At 36.1% G+C, this 21,997-nt stretch overlaps 1 protein-coding gene across 1 annotated transcript in view; it reads right to left on the reverse strand.

Annotated features, from left to right (window-relative positions):
• LOC131150407 (uncharacterized) overlaps positions 1–11,848 on the reverse strand; it is a 49,046-nt gene extending 37,198 nt beyond the window's left edge. Inside the window, exons 1-4 of the mRNA XM_058101114.1 lie at positions 11,561–11,848; positions 11,122–11,243; positions 8,084–8,239; positions 7,935–7,955 (exon numbers count right to left, since the gene is read on the reverse strand). Coding sequence (XP_057957097.1) covers positions 7,935–7,955; positions 8,084–8,088 — 26 coding nt within the window. The 5' untranslated portion in view covers positions 8,089–8,239; positions 11,122–11,243; positions 11,561–11,848. The remainder of the gene's footprint in view (positions 1–7,934; positions 7,956–8,083; positions 8,240–11,121; positions 11,244–11,560) is intronic.
• Between the last annotated feature and the right edge of the window lie 10,149 nt (positions 11,849–21,997).

The following is a 21,997-nucleotide window of genomic DNA, read 5'->3' on the forward strand; positions in this document are numbered from 1 at the left end:
GCATTCCATCATCTGTTCGATCGAAAAAAACACGTGGCTCACTTGCATCCGTCTATTTCTATTCCCCATCAACGACCTTGATCTCACCATGTTAGTACTCTGGATAGCCGTCTGATCCTCGCGAATTAGCAATGGTCAGGATCGCCTCATTCAAAGGGGAAGCCATCATGAGTGTCGGTACGATTCTCCACTCGCCAGGTGACACATGGCAAGTACGTGGCCCTCATCATTAATGAGCATAGAAGCCCGTGAGCCATCTCCACAAGCCATTGGATCATCCCTCCATTGGATGGATCAAATCATGCCACGATAGGAGATCTGTGTGGATCAAATCCATATGGATCCTTACAGAGCACCAACGGTACAGATCACTCCACGTCAACATCACAAATTTGCCCCCCCTCCTTCTTGGGATGGCTTGGATCACTCCACGTTGGCAATCTGAGCACCACTTGTTGCTCACCATCCGATGTGTCTTTTCTTGGGACGGTGAGGATCGCTCCACGTTAGCAATCTAAGTACCACTTGTTGTTTTCCGTCCGATGTGTTTTTCTTGGGACGACGAGGATCCCCCCACGTTAGCGATCCGAGCGTGCCTCACCTCCACCATTGAATCCCACTTTTCCAAGAACGGCTTAGATTGAGCCACGTCATCAATCCGCATCCGCACACACCCACGAATCAGGCCACCGACACGTGGCTTATTTTCCCTAACACACAAAGAGTCTTGCGTGGCCACCCTAATCACCGTTGACTTTGTGTTCTCCGAGGACGGTCAGGATTGTGCCACGCCTAGATCCGGGTCACATTTGACCAACAACTCGACCACTGACACGTGGCATGCCCTCCTACACATGGTCATATGCGACGTAGTCTCTTGTGAGCCATTCGATCTATGTTTCCCAAAACAGACCAGATCATGCCACGCCTTCAATCCGGGTCACCCTCCATCTCCCCTTTTTTTGGTCGGCACATAACATTACTCAGAAGACGACACGGGGTCAGTTGTATGGCCTGACTAAAATAGGTGTCTTTTATCTTTATAGGCTTGTAGCTATAGATAACATAGAAGAGTTCCTACTGTTACCCCAAAACAACAAGACCTATAAAGAGGAGCAGTTGTAGACACCACAATTTTAACCAGGCCTTTCCGAGGAGACCTCATCTCAAACCTTCCCACACTATTTGTGGACCCCACACATCTTTGTAGGTCTCATGCTGCTCGTGGACCCCCACACATTTTGTAGGTCCCACATAACTTGTGGACCCCACACATCTTTGTAGGTCTTATGCTGCTCGTGGACCCCCACACATTTTGTAGGTCCCACATAACTTGTGGACCCCACACATCTTTGTAGGTCCCACGCTACTTGTGGACCCCCACACATCTTTGTAGGTCCCACACTACTTGTGGACCCCACACATCTTTGTGGGTCTCACGCTGCTTATGGACCCCACATGTCTCCATTGGACCCCACATGGTTTGTAGGCCTCATCTCTCTTGGTACGCTAGCTCGGATTCTTGCATCTGGTGCACGTTACCCCTCCTGGTACGCTAACTCGGATTCCTACATCCGGTACACGTTACCCCCTCTGGTATGCTAGCTTGGATTCCTACATCCGATGCACGGTACCTCCTTTGGCATGCTTGTGCTTGCTAGCTCGGGTTCTTATAACCCTCAAATGGCTTATGGACCCCACATGGTTTGTGGGCCCCACATATCTCCATTGGGCCCCACATGGTTTGTAGGCCCTATACTTCTGATACGCTAGCTGAAATTCCTACATCCGGTGCACGTTACCCCCTCTGGTACGCTAGCTCGGATTCCTACATCCGATGCACGTTACCTCCTTTGGCATGTTTGCGCCTGCTAGTTCAGGTTCCTATAACCCTCAAATGACTCGTGGACCCCACATGGTTTGTGGGCCCACATCTCCTGGTACGCTAGCTCAGATTCCTACATCCAGTGCACGTTACCCCCTTTGGTACGCTAGCTCGGATCCCTATATCCGGTGCATGCTAGCTCGGGTTCTTATAACCCTCAAATGGCTCGTGGACCCCACATGGCACGTGGGCCCCACACATCTCCGTTGGGCTTCGCACAGCTTATAAGACTCTCATATTATTATTATTATTATTATTATTATTATTATTATTATTATTATTATTATTATTATTATTATTTAATTTGTCAAATGCAAGCATGCTTTGTTCCCTCATCATCACTCACCACATATCTTGTTTCCTCCCTTTATCATTCATCCCATGCTATATTCCCTTCATCATTTTCACCCCATACTTTGTTCCCCCCATCATCACTCACCACATGCTTTGTTCCTCTCTTTATCATTCATCTCATGCTATATTCCCTTCATTATTCTTCATCTCATACTTTGTTCCCCCCATCATCACTCACCACATGTCATGTTTCCTCCCTTTATCATTCTTCCTATGTTATATTCCTTTCATCATTCGTCATCCCATACTTTGTTCCCTCATCATCACTCACCACATGTTTTGTTCCTTTCTTTATCATTCTTCTCATGCTATATTTCCTTCATCATTCTTCATCTCATACTTTGTTCCCCCTATCATCACTCATCACATGCTTTGTTCCTTTCTTTATCATTCTTCTAATGTTATATTCTCTTTATCATTCTTCACCTCATACTTTGTTCCCCCCATCATCACTCCCCTATGTCTTCTTTCCCATGCTTGCCTCAAGCTAAGTCTATAAATAGCCTTCTCATTCCAAGCACAAAGGAGGAGTTCTTTGTGGTGGTAAGGAGAAGATTTCGAATATTAAAGTCTTCTATTATAAGTTTGTGAAGCTAGTTTTTCTAAGTGGTAAGGAGAAGATTTTGAATATTGAAGTCTTCTACTGACTGAAGTTACATTTCATTCTCTTAGAAGATCAAGCGGTCGACTGATCTTGTTTCCTACCAATGCCAAGTTACCCCATCTAAAGAAGGCGCTCCGTAGTGCCTCGAGTCAGAGCTCAAGAACAACTCTCGGGAAGACATTGTAGACTGGCCCCAGTAGCCTAACCGACAGGAAAAGAAGACTAGAGGAGAGGAAAACAAAAGAAGATCAAGCGGTCGACTGATCCCGTTTCCTACTGGTGCTGAGTCACCCCATCTGAAGAAGGCACTCCATAGTGCCTCGAGTCAGAGCTCAAGAACAACTCTCGGGAAGACGCTGTAGACTAGTCCCAGTAGACTCACCGATAGGAAAAGAAGACCCAAGGAGAGGAAAATGAAAGATAAAACTAATGGATTTTCCCTTCCTGGGTTACATTCTAAAGTATAATAAACGGGGTATGAAGTTGTGAATCAAAGACTTAAACCCAAAGTTAGGTTCAATCTCGAACCTAAACCTCGTTTATCTCTCTGTGAATTGTTTGAACCCTTGAATTGGTATGGAGTCGATTTATTGTTTTATTTAGTATGTTTTTTTTTCTTTTCTTTGAATGACTAATTATTCAAAAAACCCATAAAAATCATAAAATGCCAAAAAAAATCACAAAAGTTTTTTTAGGAAAAATTCTAAAAATATTTTCAAACTTTGACTTCTATGAGTTTTTTTTTAATTTTATTTGTGTTATTTTGAAGTTCGGGAAAAACATTCAAAAATTATAAAAGTCACAAAAATGTTTTCACACGTGGAAAGAATCACAAAAACATTTTCAAGGTCCAAGAAATTATTTTCACCCGGAATGAGCCCAAAACCTCCCAAGGTTTCAAAAATGTCAATTTTCCTTACTAAAAAAATCCTATAAATTTCAAAATACCTAGGAGTTATTTTGTGTAAAAAAAAAAAAAAACTTATTTTCTCTATTTTCCTATCCCAATGATTGCAAGGAAGGGCGTTGAGTTTTTCGAAGCATGATATGCCCCTGTTGTGAGGGAATACTTATATGTTTTTTTTTTTTTTGTATTTGTTTTACAATTTTAAAAAGGGGAGTAATTTTAAAGGCTAATTAAATTAATTTTTGGGATAATTTTCAATTAATCTGGTACCATTCATAAGAATGGGCGTGTAAGGGATGCGAAGACCTTCCCCTTGCGTAACCGTACTCCTAAGCCCATCTCTGGTAATGCAGACCGATTCTACCCTTAATTGGGTAGTAATCAAGTGTTCTAACCACACTAAAAGGTTAATGGCAACTACATTACACTATTTTCACGAAAATTTAGAATTCACTTTTCATTCTCTTTGTTCCGCTTGGGAACGTTGCGACAAAAGCCAGAATCGGTGGTGGGCACGTGATAGTTGCCAATCGAAATTGCGTTGCACTGCAGGGAGAATTCCTGGATGCCGATCTGATATAAGGCAAATGTCGTCTCTATCAGTAATAGTGCGAAGACAACACAGAAACCAATTCCATGTGTCCAGACTTTCCTTTTGAACAATAGCAAATGTAAGGGAAAATATTTGCTTATTTGCATCCGGGCACATCGTAATTAGGAGTTTACCCTTGTACTTACTGTACAAGTGTGTCCCATCCACATATATAACTGGAGGGCGATGACAAAAACCCTGAATAGATGCTGCAAATGCCCAAAATAAAGATAAAAATGTTGCGGTGTGCTCGCTACCTAGAATAGGAGTCCACCTCCACCTGACAACAGTACCAGGATTGTACGCGCACATCGCTTCCTTCCACTTAGGCAGGGTTTGATAAAATATCTCCCAATCGTCGAATACTTGGGCAATTGCCTTCTGTTTGCCCAATCAAACCTTCTTATATGAGATTGAATAGTCGAAGTGACGATCTATGAACTCTTTCAATGTAACGATTGATGTCGATGCATCACCCCTTATCATATTCACGATCTCCCTAACAATGAGGAACAACGTGATTTGGTTATGGTCCTGCGAGAGAAGTTCGTTCAAACACGTGTGCAGATCATCATATTAGGTGATTTTGAATAATCGGTGTTTCATCTGATACATTGCACACACTCTCCAACCGCAATTAGAGTCTTTATACCTAGCAACTCATAACAGTGGGGTAAACTGCACGACGTGGAAGTCATAGTGTGTTTGAGCGTAATATATTCATACTACCGCTATTAACTGATCCTTCGACCCGAATAGCATCCCCTTACTCAACTTAGACGATTCATCCCAACGAGTTACCTATATAGGAAGCTCTTCATCACGTGACAAATCTGTAGCATCTACGTCAATTACACCGTACATAGGAGGTTCGTCCGAAAACTGGGCATTGTACATGGTATCATTCATTTCAAGGGGGGTTGGGTTGATCATCGAAAAACTCATTCGTCCATTCACTAGTTTCCTGCTCATACGAGTCATCTTGTAAATTAACATTATTCGTGATGTTCATCCCCTCGTCTAATGCGTTGTTCGCAATGGCAAACAACGATCCTGGACGTTTTTTTAGAACTTCTTCGCAAACACCATGATCATCCATGTCAAGAATAGGTCTTTCGTACATCTGCAGCTTGAACGACGATCCCGGACATTCGTTCAAATCCACAACAGGCATCCCACCAACATCCGCACTCGTGTATGCTTCAATACCTTCATCCGCAGTCATATCATAATGGCATGTGTGTTAGGTGTCTTCTTCCGTTTCAACCACATGCTCGGCAAACGTTCCCGACAGAAATCTCTCCTCGATGACACCCATGTGAGGAATGGTTTCGATATATAACTGCACAGTTAAATATGTCGTACCTACGTAGTGTGCATCCAACACAATGCGCAGACCGTAATTGTTAGTTACAGAACAGCCTCATGGATGGTTGTATCATTATGCCCTCGCATAGGGTATCTTGTGGTTACTTGTAATGCATATTGATCTGGATCAATATGCAAATATTTGTATATCTTCGTATACAATTTATGTAATTTACATCTATGACCAATTCAAATAAGTCAAACTGGCGGACTACTATAACTAACACCAATGTCTCTGATTATAATGTTCCCTCCTATATATAACAATACTGTCACCGGAGCACTGTTTGAACTTCCTGCCATTTAGATTCACGCTCGGGAAAGAAAAAAGATCTACGCAAAACAAAATTGTATGTATAAGTGATATATGTTAATTGCCTAGGCATTGCCTTTATAATTTATAATGTCAATTAAAATGTTAACATAGTCATTTACTAGTTTTTAAATATAAAATTTTAATAATTATAAATAAAAATGTTAATTAGAAAGTATTAATTAAAAATGTTAACATACTATAATTATATACTATTTTGTTGTACATTAATCATACGTTGAAATATAGTAATGTGTAAAAATTTTAATTAAAATATTACTTGAAAATTATTAACTAATAAAGTTAACAGAATTTAATAATTATATATTACAATATATTAATTACACGTTGAAATATAATAATGTATTCAATTGATAACAACATATTTTTAATACTTATAATAAAAGTGACTATCGTAATACTACTTATTTTTATAAGTACTTATATCAATTACCTTGTTCACTAAAAGATATTAATTTAAATAAAATGGTATGTAACACAATTTATTTAATAAAAATGTCAAAAATTGTAACTAAAACTATCAATTATCACAATTAGTATTTATTAAATTGTAAAAAATAATATTAATTACCAAAAATATTAGTTAGAAATAATTAATAAAAATGAATAATATTAGCATAATTTAATAATATATAACACAACAAATGTAATAATTATCACCATACTCCAATGGGATGTACAAAGGTGACATGAACAATATCATAAAAAAATGGATCGCCTATCATGAACAATACTTCATGATTGTTTCCCTGCCAAGGTGAAAGAAATTTTGATACTCTAATATCTGAGATGGTGTGCTCATATTGGCTTAAGTGAACAAATCTTGTAAGTTGTATATATTGTTTTAGAATGTTATTCTGCTTCTTAGTTGTTATCTATGTTTTATGCACTTGACGGTTGAAACAGCGACAGATTCTTCTCCACTAAATTCTGGATCACAACATTTTTATTGGAAAGCTCCTCCAAACACCTCTTCTATTGAATTTGCTATTGCATTCTAATATTTCGGATCAAAATTTTGCATGAGGAAGAAAATAAAATTAAATTAAAAAAAATTTATAAATTTCCATTATATTTTGCCTTTAAATTTATCAAATATTATTAAAATTAAAATTTTATTCTGAACTAATTAAAAAGTAAGAAAATTAAATATTAATGGTCCCCAAACCCAAACTTAATACAAATGAAATTAAAAGGTAAACTTCTTGATTTTTGTTTGCATGAATTTACCTATTGAGTTGAGTTTGTAAGGAAATTTGAGTTCTAGTTTTTAGATATTAAGATTAAACTGTGCTACACGATATAGAACAACTTATCTTCTAATCTCCTAACCTATACTCCTCCCAACCTCTTTCAGAATATGAATAAGTTTTGATTGCGATGTATCAATAAATTTTGAGAATGTATATAACACAATTTATTTAATAAAAATGTCAAAAATTATAACTAAAACTATCAATTATCACAATTAGTATTTTATTAAATTGTAAAAAATAATATTAATTACCAAAATTATTAGTTAGGAATAATTAATAAAAAGGAATAATATTAGCATAATTTAATAATATATATTAATTATATATTATAATATCTTAATTATATGTTGAGACATAATCTTGATGTTGTTCTTATGATAATAATATAAATTCAATTCATACAAAATTTACGTCATTTTTAATTTGTGAAATGAAATTACTTAGTAACAAAATGAAATAAATTTTTAAATAAAAATAATCTCCAAATCAAGTGATAAAAAAATAAAATGTATGTGAGCAGTTATGATATTTAAATTTTGCTAATAAAATTTTGTGAACACATGACAATTAAATTACACAGGCACAGAACATGAAAAAAATAATAATGGAAAAACGCAAATAAATGAAAACTAACCTTCGGATTTTCCGGATGCAGCTATGAACCCAAAAAATCCAAATCACGCTATGAAACAAATCGAACTCAATGAAACAAATCTGAACTCAGTAAAACTAATCAAACTCAATGAAATAATTTTTACTTTACGGTAAATAAAAAATACGTACCCCATTTTCTCCTTTAAATAGCTTTCCTCGTCTGGCCATTCGAACGGTCACCTGCAATCCACTCCCGAACAGTCACCTGCTCACCGAACGGTAACCTGCTATGTTCCTGTCGTCCTCTCTGCTCCTGCCGTCCTCTTAACGCTTGCAAACGAAGCTCTGCAAGGTTCGCGAGTGAAATGAATGGGGGAAGACCAAATGAAGCAAATCTCGCAGGATGGACCTGCGAGATTTTCCACGTGTCATACACCGTGCCATTTCCCAAGAAAATCTTGTAGTACCATCTTACGAGATTTCTACCACACGTCATTAAGATATTTGGTGTCTTTTAAAATCTCGTAGGGCGAAGTTGCTAGATTTTCTTGACCAGAGCTTTCAGTTTTCTGACGTGTGTTAATTTTTTCCTAAATAGAATATTATTCAATATTTTATTTTAATTTAATAATAAAATGGGGAAAAACTCCCTTTAGTTTGTTCATGCATTTTCGTTCCAAGAAAAAAAAATAAAACAAAAACCCAAAAAATAAAAAATTGAGGTGCATTGAATCTAATGCTTTATTGCTTTATTATTATTATTATTATTATTATGGGGAAATGGAAAAGTTAATTTGAAATGGCCTTTGCGAGATGAACAACCTACTCCTCATAGGTCCTAACGACTACTTGCCTATTCTTCTGTCCCTAGAGCCACGTGGGCCAATGGCTAGACCTAGGGCGACATAACTAATTAAATTCAAGATCCCAGATAGTGTATATATGCATAAATAGTTTTTAATTTTTTATTTTGACTAAATTTTTTAGACTTTAAAAATATGAAATATTTCACCTTAGTGTCAGGTTCGATTTTCATTTTAAAAATTATGAAAACTAATAGTATAATATAATAATAGAGAATTACACATAATAGTAAAAATAATTTAGAACAAAAATATTATAAATAGAATATCTATCTAAAATATACATGAGTTTTGATCCATAGAGTCAATCCAGTGCTAACACGTGGCACTAGATTTTTTTTACTTTTTTATCCAAGTTTTTTTTTTTTGTTTTTTTTTGTTTTTTTTTTTTAATGCTTTCACTTTCGTCCACTCTCTCACAAAAGAGGAACTCCATGCAAGCTCCACTATTTTTAAAAATTTTAATTGTGTGTCTTTCCGGGGAATAGAGGGTCCCACACAAGCCCCCACAATTTTCCTTTTTAAACATTCGTATTTTGTATTTTTCCATTCTCTCCTAACAGAGGTAAAGGGCATCATGCAAGCCCCGCTAATTTTTTAAATTATTTAAGTCACAACACAAATGAATTCTGCTAAATAAATTTTTGAAAAATAATATCAACTTAACAACTTTCCATCGTCTTTTCATAATATTTGTATGTTATATAATTAATTTTAATTATTAATTCCTACTATCATTATCATTGATTCATATTTACATATGTTCAAAGTATATAATTAATTTTAATATATATTATTAAAAAATATAAAAATACATATGCTGTGTTACATTTCTGTTTATGTACTTTATATATATTAAAAGTAGTTATTTTTAAAATTTTCAATATAATACATACATATATGTAATACAAGACAATATAATTTTTCTCCATTAAAATTATAAAATTAATTTTAGTTCATATTATTAAAAAATATAGAAATACATATATATATATATATATATATATAAATTATAATAAGTGATTGTTTTCTTACCTACTTTCCACCAAAAATTTCTAATATCAAATATTAAATTTATATATAAATACATAAATTCATGTCATTAATAAGTGTTTAACTTTCCATATAGTTTATATCTATATCTTATTTTAATCAATTAATTTTACATTTAAATCATAAATAAATTTATTATGTATATGTCTGTAATATTTTTGAAGTTTTACGTACTACAAGCAATTTTTATAAATATTATATCATTCATATAAATGTATCAATATTTATCAAGTTGAACAAATAATATTTATAAATATTTTTGTGACTAAAGTAATCTATCGGGTGGAGAGATAATTTCAGACCTATTATAGGTAAAATGGTACGAGATTTTGAAGTCTTGCACTAAAAATGGACATTGTCCTTGTCATTGTTAGTGGGATGACTAGCAAGTAATTAATGGATATTAGTTATAATGCAAGTACAACTATTTTAGAAATAAAAGGTAGAAATATCCAAATTTAATCTCGCATAAACTTTCGAAATTTGAAAGATATCTTCCTACATATCTTGTGAAAATCTTCATTTTCAACAAAATACTATATTAATGAAAAGAAAATTTTCAATATTAGGTTTGAATCTTAATTTTTCAATTAAAAAAAAATTGTTCCATAATTCAATACTGGGTAATTTTATTTAAAATATGAAATTCTAATAACTTTGAGATGATTCATGCAAATTTTAAGGAAAATTGTAAGATAAAATGACAGCAAATTTAATACTTGCAAAAGAATTTAAAACCATAGAATGCCTTTCATCTTTTAGATGTCAAATTCATTATTTTGAAAAAAGTTTATTGCTCCATTTGGATTAACGATTTTGTCTTAAGAAACCAAATGAAAAAAATATATATATATTTTGCATTGCATTTTTTTATTATATCAAATACAATCAAAACTTAAACTTTTTTCTAGTATTTTATGGGCTCCAAATCTTACTTACCCTATGTCGGGAGATATTTCAGATTTGAAATTGTATTGAATTTGAATAAAATGTAATATAAAATTATATTCAAATTTATTCAAATTCACTCAAATCTAAATTCAATGTCCGAAATTCATGCTCTCAAACATGTTAACCCACCCATGTGGGTGCATTTATCTTTGTTTGGAAAGTTGCAGCGCCGTGCATGCACAGCCTCGAGCATGCATATTTGTTTTTTTTTATTTTTTGGATTATGCACCGAATTTCTACGTGTCCGTTTTACGATTCACGTGACTAATCTCGTGCCCCTTGAAGTCGATTCCACAACTCCAAAGGGAAGTAAATTTTAGAAATTTAGGAACAAAAACGAACTCAGGAGGATTTAAATACCTGATCTCGTAAAAGGCACTTCCGCGCACTACCACTTAACCACATCCTGAAGTTTGCATATTTCTTTTATTGCTGCTCCATTCCAACATTCCTCTTATATATATGTACACTGCTTTGTATAGCTGTGTGTGAGTGTTCAAGAAAAATTATACAGTTAGAGGAAGAAGTTAGAGCTGTGTGAGGCAGAGAGATTTGTGGTGAGAGTTGAGTGAGACTGTGTTCTCCTCCTCTACTGTATTTGTCATGATAATATAGCGTGACTCTCTCTCTCTCTCTCTCTCTCTCTCTCTCTCGTGGATGTAGGCCGAGTTTGGCCGAACCACGTAATTTCTTTGTGTGTGATTCTTTGTATTTGTGTTGCTATAGTCATCCCCTTCCTCCTAATAACTGGTATCAGAGCTTAGAGAGGGTGAGGTGCGTGATTAAATTTTGTGCTTACCTTCGGTTCGGCGACGTCATGACGAAGCTTGGACAGCTGTCGTAGAGGCGTGAACGGCGACCATTTCAGCTCCTCGTTGCTTCCCGCAAAAAATTGTTCGCTACTGATCCTGTCGGATCTCTCAGCCGCGAGTGTTTGCAGCGTCTGGTGAAGAGGAAGAAACTGATCGTGTGGGATCTCTCAGCCGCGAGTGTTTGCAGCGTCTGATGAAGAGGAAGAATTTTTTTTTTCCTGCACAGCGGCGGAGATGGAAAAAGAATGAAGAGGAAGTTTGATTCTTCCCAGCAAGTCACCAAGGAATTTTAAAATGATAAAAAGCAAAAGGTGTTGTCACTTCACCTTTTCCTTTACAAAAAGTAAGGTGGGAGATTTTTTTCCTGCACCAATTTATTTGAAGCTGCAAAGTGTGTTTGCCGACACACCCAGAATTTTCAATTTTTTGCCGCATCACCGGGCGGCCCCACCTACCACGTCACCCGTGGGCCTACCTGCCACATCATCTATGTGACCCACATATAAATCGAATTGAATTTATTCCTAACTATTTTGACCATTACAGACGCATTGGTGCAGTCGATTTTGTTAAAACCAGCCTCTAAGTTGTTGTTTTATAATGGATAACAATTTATTCAAGTTTAACGTGGAGAAATTTGACGGTCAGAATAATTTTAATTTATGACAGAGTACAGTTAAGGATATCTTGATTCAGCATGACTTAATCAAGTCGCTAATCAGGAAGAAATCAGAAAATATCAATGATGATGATTAGGCAAAGATGGAAATAAAAACAGTTAGTACTATTTGCTTATGTCTATCAAATGAAATTAAATATTCTATTTTAAATGAATCATCACTTGTTGAGCTATGAAATAAATTAGAACAGAGATACATGTCAAAATCTCTAACAAATAAGCTTTTTTTGAAGACGAAACTCTATCAGCTAAAAATGAAAGAAGGGGTAAATATTATTGATCACATAAATGATTACAACAAGATCATGACCCAACTAATGAGTCTTGGTGTAAAAGTTGAAGAAGAAGATAAAGGACTTCTTCTCTTGGCATCTTTACCACCTTCTTATGATAGTCTCGTCACAACATTACTTATTGGTAAGAAAATCTTGAATTTGGAAGAAGTGATGGCTTCACTACAGGATACTAACACTCTTAGAAAGCCAACTATTAACCTCCAAGGGCGTGCCTTGGTCACACAGAGTGAGAAATAGACTATAGGCAGAAATCAAAATAGAAACCAAAACTGTGGAAGATTAAGAAGCAGACGGTTCAAATCAAGAGCTCCAGGAAATTCTAACAACACTCAAAACAAAAAGCAGATCGAGTGTTGGAATTGTGACAAGATTGACTACTACAAAAATTAATGTCGATCTTAGAAGAAGGAGCCAGAAAATAAGACTGAAGCAAATGTCGCCTCTTTTTTAAGAGAAGGAGATGCACTGTTATGCTTTTTGCAAAAGAAAGGGAGAGTCTTGGGTATTAGACTCTAGAGCCTCGTTTCACGCAACAGGCAACAAAGAAATGATTAACAGGTATATACCTGGTAATCTTGACAATGTTTATCTTGGTGATAACAAACTTTGTGAAATTACAGGAAAATGAGAAGTAAAAATAAATTTGACAGGTACCACTTGGAGTTTGACTTATGTCAGATATATCCTCGATCTTAAGAAAAATTTAACATCTATTGGACAACTTGCAAGTGAAGGTTACACTACAACCTTCTGTGACGAAAGTTGGAAAATTTCCAAAGGTGCAATGACATGCTTGCGCGGCAAGAAAACATGTACTCTCTATATGACTTCAGATTCTTGCATGTCAATTTCAGTTGCTGCAAGTAATGAAGATTCAAACCTATGGCACCAGAGACTCGGTCACATGAGTGAGAAAGGTTTGAAAATCATGAACTCAAAGGGAAAGATACCAGGTCTCCAGTCAGCTAATATTGACCAATGTAAAAGTTGCATTCTTGGTAAATGGAAAAGAGTTAGCTTTCAGACATTTTGAAAAACTCTAAAGAAAGAAAAATTAGAGCTGGTGCACATCGATGTTTGGGGACCGAGCTCAGTTTCATCCATTGGCAGGAAATCCTATTTCGTCACCTTTATTGACAACCATTCCAGGAAGGTATGGGTTTATTTTTAAAACATAAATTTGAAGTGTATGATGTTTTCAGGAAATGGAAGGCCATGGTGGAAAATGAAACAGGCTTGAAAAAAAAAAAAAAATGAGACCAAACAATGGTGGTAAATATGAAGATAGATAATTCAAAAGGTTTTGCTACGAGCATGGGATCAGACTTGAAAGAATCGTGCCAGGTACACCCCAACACAATGGCATAGCAGAACGAATGAACAGAACTTTGACTGAGAGAGCTAGAAGTATGCGATTACAAGCAAGTTTACCAAAGCAGTTTTGGGTAGAAGCTATCAACATAGCTATTTATCTTATCAACCGAAATCCATCAGTACCATTGCAGTTCAAGTTACCGGAGGAGGTACGGAGCAAAAAGGAGGTAAAACTTTCACATTTAAAAGTTTTCGGTTGTGTTTCTTTTGTACATATAAGTGATCAGGCTAAGAGTAAGCTTGATCCAAAATCTCAAAAATGCACATTTCTTGGATATGGTGAAGATGAGTTTGGTTACCACATCTGGGATGATCAAAACAAGAAAATAATTAGAGGTCAAGATGTTGTTTTCAATGAAAAGGTTATGTACAAAGACGCAATATCATCAAGTAATCCCGCACTCTATAACCCTGATTATTGTAGAGTTGGATGACTTCACTAAAAGCAGCGTGGCACAACAGACTATTGATAATTCCCAGAAAGAGGAATCTATCACAGAGGAGTGCTCTAAAGCACCATAGACTCCAACTCCGACTCCTACTCTGACTCTGAGGAGGTCTTCCCGACCTCATATACCAAATAGGAGATATTTGGATTACTTGTTACTAACTGATGTAGGTGAACCAGAGTGCTATGATGAAGCATGTTAGATGGATGAGGCTAGCAAGAAGTGGGAACTTGCCATGAACGATGAGATGAAATCACTCACCGACAACAGGACTTGGGAGCTAGTTTGGTTGCCCAAGGGAAAAGAAGCTCTTCAAAACAAATGGGTGTACCACATAAAAGAAAAGCATGATGGTTCAAGAAGATACAAAGTAAGACTCGTGGTCAAAGGTTTCCAACAAATAGAAGGTATTGACTACTCAGAATTTTTTTCACTAGTTGTGAAACACAACCATTCGAACAATTTTGAGCATTGTTGTAGCAGAGAATTTACACCTTGAGCAGTTAGATGTAAAAATTGCTTTCCTCCAAGGTGATCTAGAGAAGGAGATATACATGCACCAACATGAAGGTTTTGCAGAGAAAGGCAAAGAAAAATTTGTTTGCACGTTGAATAAGAGTCTGTATGGTTTGAAACAAGCTCTAAGGCAGTGATATAAGAAATTTGACTGTTTTATGCAAAAGAATGACTACCAAAAATGCAATGCCGATCATTGTTGCTATTTCAAGAGATATAAATCAAGTTACATAATTCTTTTGCTTTATGTTGACAATATGTTAATTGCAGGATCAGACATGGACGAGATTAGAAAATTGAAAAGGTAGTTGTCCACTGAGAAATGAAAGACTTAGGTACAGTAAAGCAGATGCTTGAGATGAAAATCACTAGAGACAGGAAGAAGGGAACCTTGTAGTTGTCTTAGGCCGAGTACATCAGGTGGATTCTTAGAAGGTTTAACATGAGTGATGCTAAGGCAGTTAGCACACCATTAGCCAGTTATTTCAAGTTATCAAAGACTCAGTCCCGAGAGTTAAAAGAACAGAAAAAAGAAATGGACAAAATGCCATATGCTTCAGCTATAGGAAGCTTAATGTACGCCATGGTTTGCACGAGACCAGATCTCAGTCATGTAGTAGGAACCGTCAGCAGATTCATGTCGAATCTACGAAAAAATCATTAGGAAGCGGTAAAATGGATTTTACAGAATCTATGAGGTACAATTAACAAATGTTTATACTTTGACAAAAGTTATCTGACATTGCAGGGATACATAGATGCAGACTTTGCTGGCAAGATAGATCACAAAATGAGCACTACTGGATATGTTTTCTCAGTAGGTGATACTGCCGTTAATTAGGTATTATAGATACAGAAAATTGTTACTTTATCCACTATAGAGGCAGAGTATGTGGCCATGACAGAAGCGAGCAAGGAGGTGATCTGTGTAACATCCCTCAATTTCTTAATATAAAATGTCACATAATAGATAAAATGGTCAACTCGAACCTGTGGGTAGTGGGGATATCTGTCAAACATAGCGGAAAACCTAGCAACAGTAAACATAAAATCTCAACATCCAATCATAAAACATAATACCAGAGTTATTTACATTCCCAAAATACTGTATTTATTTACAATCTTTCAAAAAGTCAAAAAATGACACTAAGACCTTACAACAAAAAATCTCCTAGCCCTAGTTCAACACTTACCCTTCTAGTAGGGAAGCTCCACTCACTCAACGGCAGCCTTGACCCGCCGGTTTCTCTGGGTTTCCTGAAAAATGTGTTAATGTTCGGGGTGGGACACTTCTCAGTAAGGGAAAATAAACTAAATACAGCCGTGTGGCAACATGAACATTTAAAGTGCTTATACATATACAGTACATTTCATAACTCTGGAAATAATCATAATATCATACTAGATAATCATGTACTTTCTCATTTGTTAATAAATCATAACATACATAAGCATCTATTATAACTGTAATACTGAAAATATACCCAGGATGAATAGCTAGCTGGTGTCATATATTACCCCCTATGACGAGTTGTGCAGCCCGAAGGCGGGACCCAACAATGGTTGGCCGACCACTGCCGAGTCAAATATGTCTGTAAGTACGATGGGCCCGCCACACCTTGGTCCGGACTGCCAGGTGGATGTCCACACTTTACTAAAAGCCACATCGATTATCCATCTCTCATTCCCTCGTGCAATGGTTAGCACTAATTTGACGTAGATATCTGATCTACACATATAGCTACGGTACCGAGCCCTGAACTGAACTAAACTAATATCCTGGAAGTAATAACATATAATATATGAACATGCATAACATCATCACGTCCTCGTGCCCAAAACATAGATACGACCTCGTGTCGAAATCATAAATACATGGTCTCGCTCCAAATTCATAAATACAACCTCGTGGTGATAATATAAATACATGGTCTCACGCCAAAATCGTAAATACGGCCTCGTGCTGATAACATTAAATATGGCCTCGTGCCGATAACATAAAATACGGCATCATGCCGATGACATGAAATACGGCCTCGTGCCGATAATATAAAATACAGCCTCGTGCCGAAATCATTTCAGGTATTATATTTTGAAAATAACTCATTTATCATATATTCGTCAAACTCAACATAGCATAACTCGTCTTTTTCAAGATACATGAAAATATGCTTTGTTCGTAAAATCATCCATATCATGATTCACTTCACATAAAATAATGTTGATGCCACACATGTGCCGTTTAAAGTCATACCTCATATTCTAAAATCATCATTTCTAGCATCTTATACATACATATACATTTTAATCATCAAAACAGTATTTTCCAACCATACATTTCATATATGATAAACAAATATAGCATATGTTTTTCTGAAAATAAATATGCTCATAATTAATAATAATTTGCATGGAAAATAATTGTTTTAGTTTATTCCCTTACCTGACTACTGAGAAAGCCCCCAAAAATCCTAGGCTAACCCCTGTATGATTTCCTGATCAATACCCTGAAACTCAAAACTCACAGTATTAATCATTAATATTTTCATGCGTACATCAATTTCTATAACTACCATAAAGTCTAATTTGGCTTAAAAGACCTTACCTCAACCCAGGGAAGATTTCCAACTTCATTTTCCCAACGATCCGTTCCGGCAAACTCGTAGAGAACTTCGCCAGGAGCGTCGTGGTAGCCTCAAATCTTCGATCCAGTGTAAAGTTAGCCCAAAATTGAAGAGAGAGAGTGAGAGAGCCGAAGAGGACAGAGAGAGAGAGTGTGTGTGGAGATGAAGCTTCAAATGAAATAAAAATCGGATTTTTAGTATTTATAGACAGCAGAATTCGTTGACGAGCCCGACCTTCGTCGACGAGTTCTTCACAAATTTCATCGATGAAATCCAATCTTCGTCGACGAAATTCAGTTAGCTCAAAACCCCCCTCTTGGTATTTTCTCGTCGACGAGGCCCTGTGTTTATCAACGAAATCCTTAAAGTCTTCGTCGACGAAACCTTGTGTTCGTCGACGAAGCTTGGCAGCTTCATTCTTTATTTTTGTTTCCATTCCCCTTTCTTTTATCATTTAAATTCCATTTTAAATTCGGGTCATTACAATCTGGTTACAGGATTTGTTGACAGAGTTGGATTTCAAGCAGATGAAGAATGTTTTGTATAATTACAGTCAGAGTGCTATACACTTGGTGAAGAATTCAGCATTTAACTCAAAGACCAAGCACATTGGATTCACCTATCACTTCATCAGATCTCTTTCAGATGAAGGGATATTAGCAGTTCAAAAAATCCTTGGCAGTCAAAACCCAGTAGATATGTTGACAAAGACAGTGACTAGAGAGAAATTAGAGTCATGCTCAGATTCAGTGGGTCTCCTAGATCTACTGAAATCATCCAGAAGTTGATCCTTGCATGTGCACTTCCGCAAGGGGGTGAGGGCACTCTCTCAAGGGGGTGTGGACGTCTTGAGTCTAGGGCGAGGTCACAGTGTTACAACATCAGTAGACACTTGGCTGTCCCCACATGTTTGGAGGGGATGATTTGTTGACCCACCCATGTGGGTGCATTCATCTTTGCTTGGGAAGTTGTAACGCCGTGGAGCATGCGCAATCTCGAGCATGCATATTTCTGTTATTGCTGCTCCATTCCAACGTTCCTCTTATATATGTACACTGCTTTGTATAGCTGTGTGTGAGTGTTCAAGAAAAATTATACAAACAGAGGAAGAAGTTAGAGCTGTGTGAGGCAGAGAGATTTGTGATGAGAGTTGAGTGAGACTGTGTTCTCCTCCTCTACTGTATTTGTATTGATAATATAGCGTGACTCTCTCTCTCTCTCTCTCTCCCGTGGATGTAGGCTGAGTTTGGCTGAATCACGTAATTTCTTTGTGTTTTGGTGTGTGATTCTTTGTATTTGTGTTGCTGTATTCATCCCTTTTGTTGGCCTTACAAGGCTTAAAACCTTGTTATCTTGTTTTAATGCTAACAAACAAGTGAAATTTAATGTATTTGTGTGAGTAATGATATTTCAGGGCTCATATATGAGAAAGCAAAGGTCAAAATGCTCAAGAGGATCAAATGAAGCTTAAAAGAGTCCAAGCATGGATTTAAAGATGATATATTAAACCTTAAAGAATATGAAGACATGAATGAGTTGTTGAAAGCTAAGGAATATTAAAAGATCCAAAGAAAGGTAAAGTGATAAAGCTCAAAAAATATGAAAGCATGAAGAAAAGATGGAAGCTTGAAGAAACAAAACATGAAAACTTAAGAATGAGAAAAGTTTTAGAAGTTTTCATGTAAGTATTTTTAATGTTTAAAATATCGTTTGAAATATTTTGAAGCTCTTAGGTTAATTTAGACGTAGATACTTTTTAAAATACCTGGAAAATATTTTTTTTTAAGGCTAAAAATTATTTTAAAAGGGTTAGAATCATTTTTGAAATAAAAAGCACCAAAAAGGGTATTTCCATTTGCAGTTAGTTTTTATATAGCCGTATTCAGGTGCATTTTTTACTATTAAAACTTCATTGTTTTGAAAAGTGGTTAACACGAAAGTTTTAGGATTTTCTCTTAGATTTCATTTGACACTAAGAACACCTAATTTGGAGTTATATATAAAAAGTTATGGCTAAAACCCTTAAGTGGGGTCACTGCTGTCAGACATTTGAACACTGTTCACAGGAGGGACTTCAGATGACTGAACAGACAACCTCAAACATCTAAAGATTAAGTTTAGACATCTGAAGATTTTTTGGACAGAATATAAAGAAGGCAGTAGCAGTTCAGATGTCTGAACTCGTGACTTCAGACGTCTGAACTCGTGACTTCAGACGTCTGAACTCGTGACTTCAGACGTCTGAACATTGTTCAACGGACAAAAATTTTAAAACTCTTATTTTTAAATTATTGCCCTTTGAACTCCAAACTTTCTAAAAATTTGGAAAACTCTTAAAGAAAACTTTTGCAACATGAAAACAAGTTTGAAAGCCTATAAATACATGGTTTTGCAAATCAAAAATCATCCAAGAATTGAAAAATCTTCTTGTAAAGCTAAAAGTATTCTTGTTCTTCAAAAGCTCTTTTGCTCACTCATTGAAAAATTCTTTTGTTGAGAATTCTGAAGTGTTAATCCCTCCTCCTCTAAATTTCTACTGCTATTCCTTATCTAAGAAGGATATTGGTGAATTCAACACTTAAGCTTCATTGTATTTCATATTGATATTTTACATTTAAAGTATATAGTGCTGAAATTGTACTAATTTGCTCTTTGAGAGAGTATACTTATATACAAATCTTATCTTGTGTTTCTTATAGTTCTTTGACTTTCCAAGGGTCATTTGGATCGTTGGCTAAGTAAGGGGACATTGCTTAGAGAGGCGGACTCTAGCCTATGTAAGGAATGACCGAACGAGGGAATATCGTTTGGAGAAGGCGGACTCTAGCCTTAACCAAGGAGTGTTGTAATCAGCGTTGTTCCACCTGTCAACGGAATTGAACTAGTGAATCTTTTGGTGGTTTGCCAAAGGTGAGGACGTAGGCTGGGTATAAACCGAACCCTGTAAAAATCTCCGCCTCATTCTTTCTTTCCCTTACTCTTTATTTTCAGCATATATAAATTATGTGGATGGTTTTAAATTTGAAAATCATATAAACTATATATATTTGGAAATCAAACAAACTTAAGGTTTAATTTTGATTTGGGTTACGGAAACTGAAAGGGAGTACGTTGGTTACACCATATCTTGCGGAAACCTTACGGGAATACGTTACTTGGTTAACATTCCAAAGATAAATTTACCAATAGTTTATTTGAATTCTAAATATTTGGAAAGAGTGATTTGATTCATCTATACAGGACTTTACATCAGCAAGCATAAATTCTCATTCAACTATAGGGCTTACAAATTCATAATTACAGGGCTTATATAAACAAACAAACTATCTTAAGATCTTATATTACCAAAGTGTTGAGTACTTTATATCTTGGTTTGATTGTTTGTTATTTAACTTGTACTTAACAAATAATTTGATTGTTTGACTTGAAGATATTGTTTAATTGATTGGTTGTTTAGTTGTATTATTGATCGGATAAAAGAGTTAAGTTCTCGATTGATTAGAGAATTAAACAAACAAGTTAAGAATTGGTTAAAAGAAATAAAGTAAGTTTAAGGTATCTTAAAAGGAATCAAAAGAAATTTTTAAAAGTCAATTCGCCTCCCTCTTAGGAAGCTATTCCTAATTTCACCCTTCCTCCTAACAAAACATTCCCTTAGAGTAATCATCTCTTACAAGTATTTCTTTTAGGGTCCTTTTGAATTGGATGAATTTGTTTGGAGAAAGGAAAGAAAAGGACCCAAAAAAAAAAAATGAGAACGAAATTGATTTTCATTATATTTTATCTCTACATTATATGTTATTGAAAATTATAATTTATTCTAGACGGGTCCAAATCTGAAACCAACCAGATCAACAAGTCAAAATCCTTATGAATCCAAACCAATCCGAGGAGAAGAGGAGGGGATTTGGCCCTCTTGACAGATAGATTAGAAAAGATGGCAGCAAGGATCAAAGAAGCTCAATCGATTCATAGATTTGAAACAAACCAGATCAACAAGTCAAAATCCCCATGTTTCCAAAGGCACACAAGCCCCAAGTCTGCAAGCTTGAGCCCTCGAGAGCCAAGGCTGTGGAGGACAAAGTGGAGTTGCAGTAGGCTGGTAGCAACACCATAGGTCTGTTGGGGAATAAACCGACCTGGAGTAATAATCACGCACAAAGAAAAAATTCAAACACACACAATGAACACCGGATTTACGTGGTTCGGTCCAAACTGACCTACGTCCACGGGAGCACACCACTGCACTATAATCTGGGAGAAAAATAATACATGGAGGAGCCACTGCTCAACTCTCTCTCACTATCACACCTCTCTGCTCTCTGCACTCTGCACTCTGCAATACACACACTCACAACTCTCTGCTGCACACACCACATATATATATACAAGAGGGGGGAGCAATATTCAAATATGGTGGCTTACAATTTCAGCAAAGCCTGCAGAGCAGGTGGCCGTCCATCTCCAGTGTCAAAGATGGTGGCTG

This window comes from Malania oleifera, chromosome 3 (genome assembly GCF_029873635.1).
Source record: "Malania oleifera isolate guangnan ecotype guangnan chromosome 3, ASM2987363v1, whole genome shotgun sequence".
Classification (NCBI taxonomy): Eukaryota; Viridiplantae; Streptophyta; class Magnoliopsida; order Santalales; family Ximeniaceae; genus Malania; species Malania oleifera.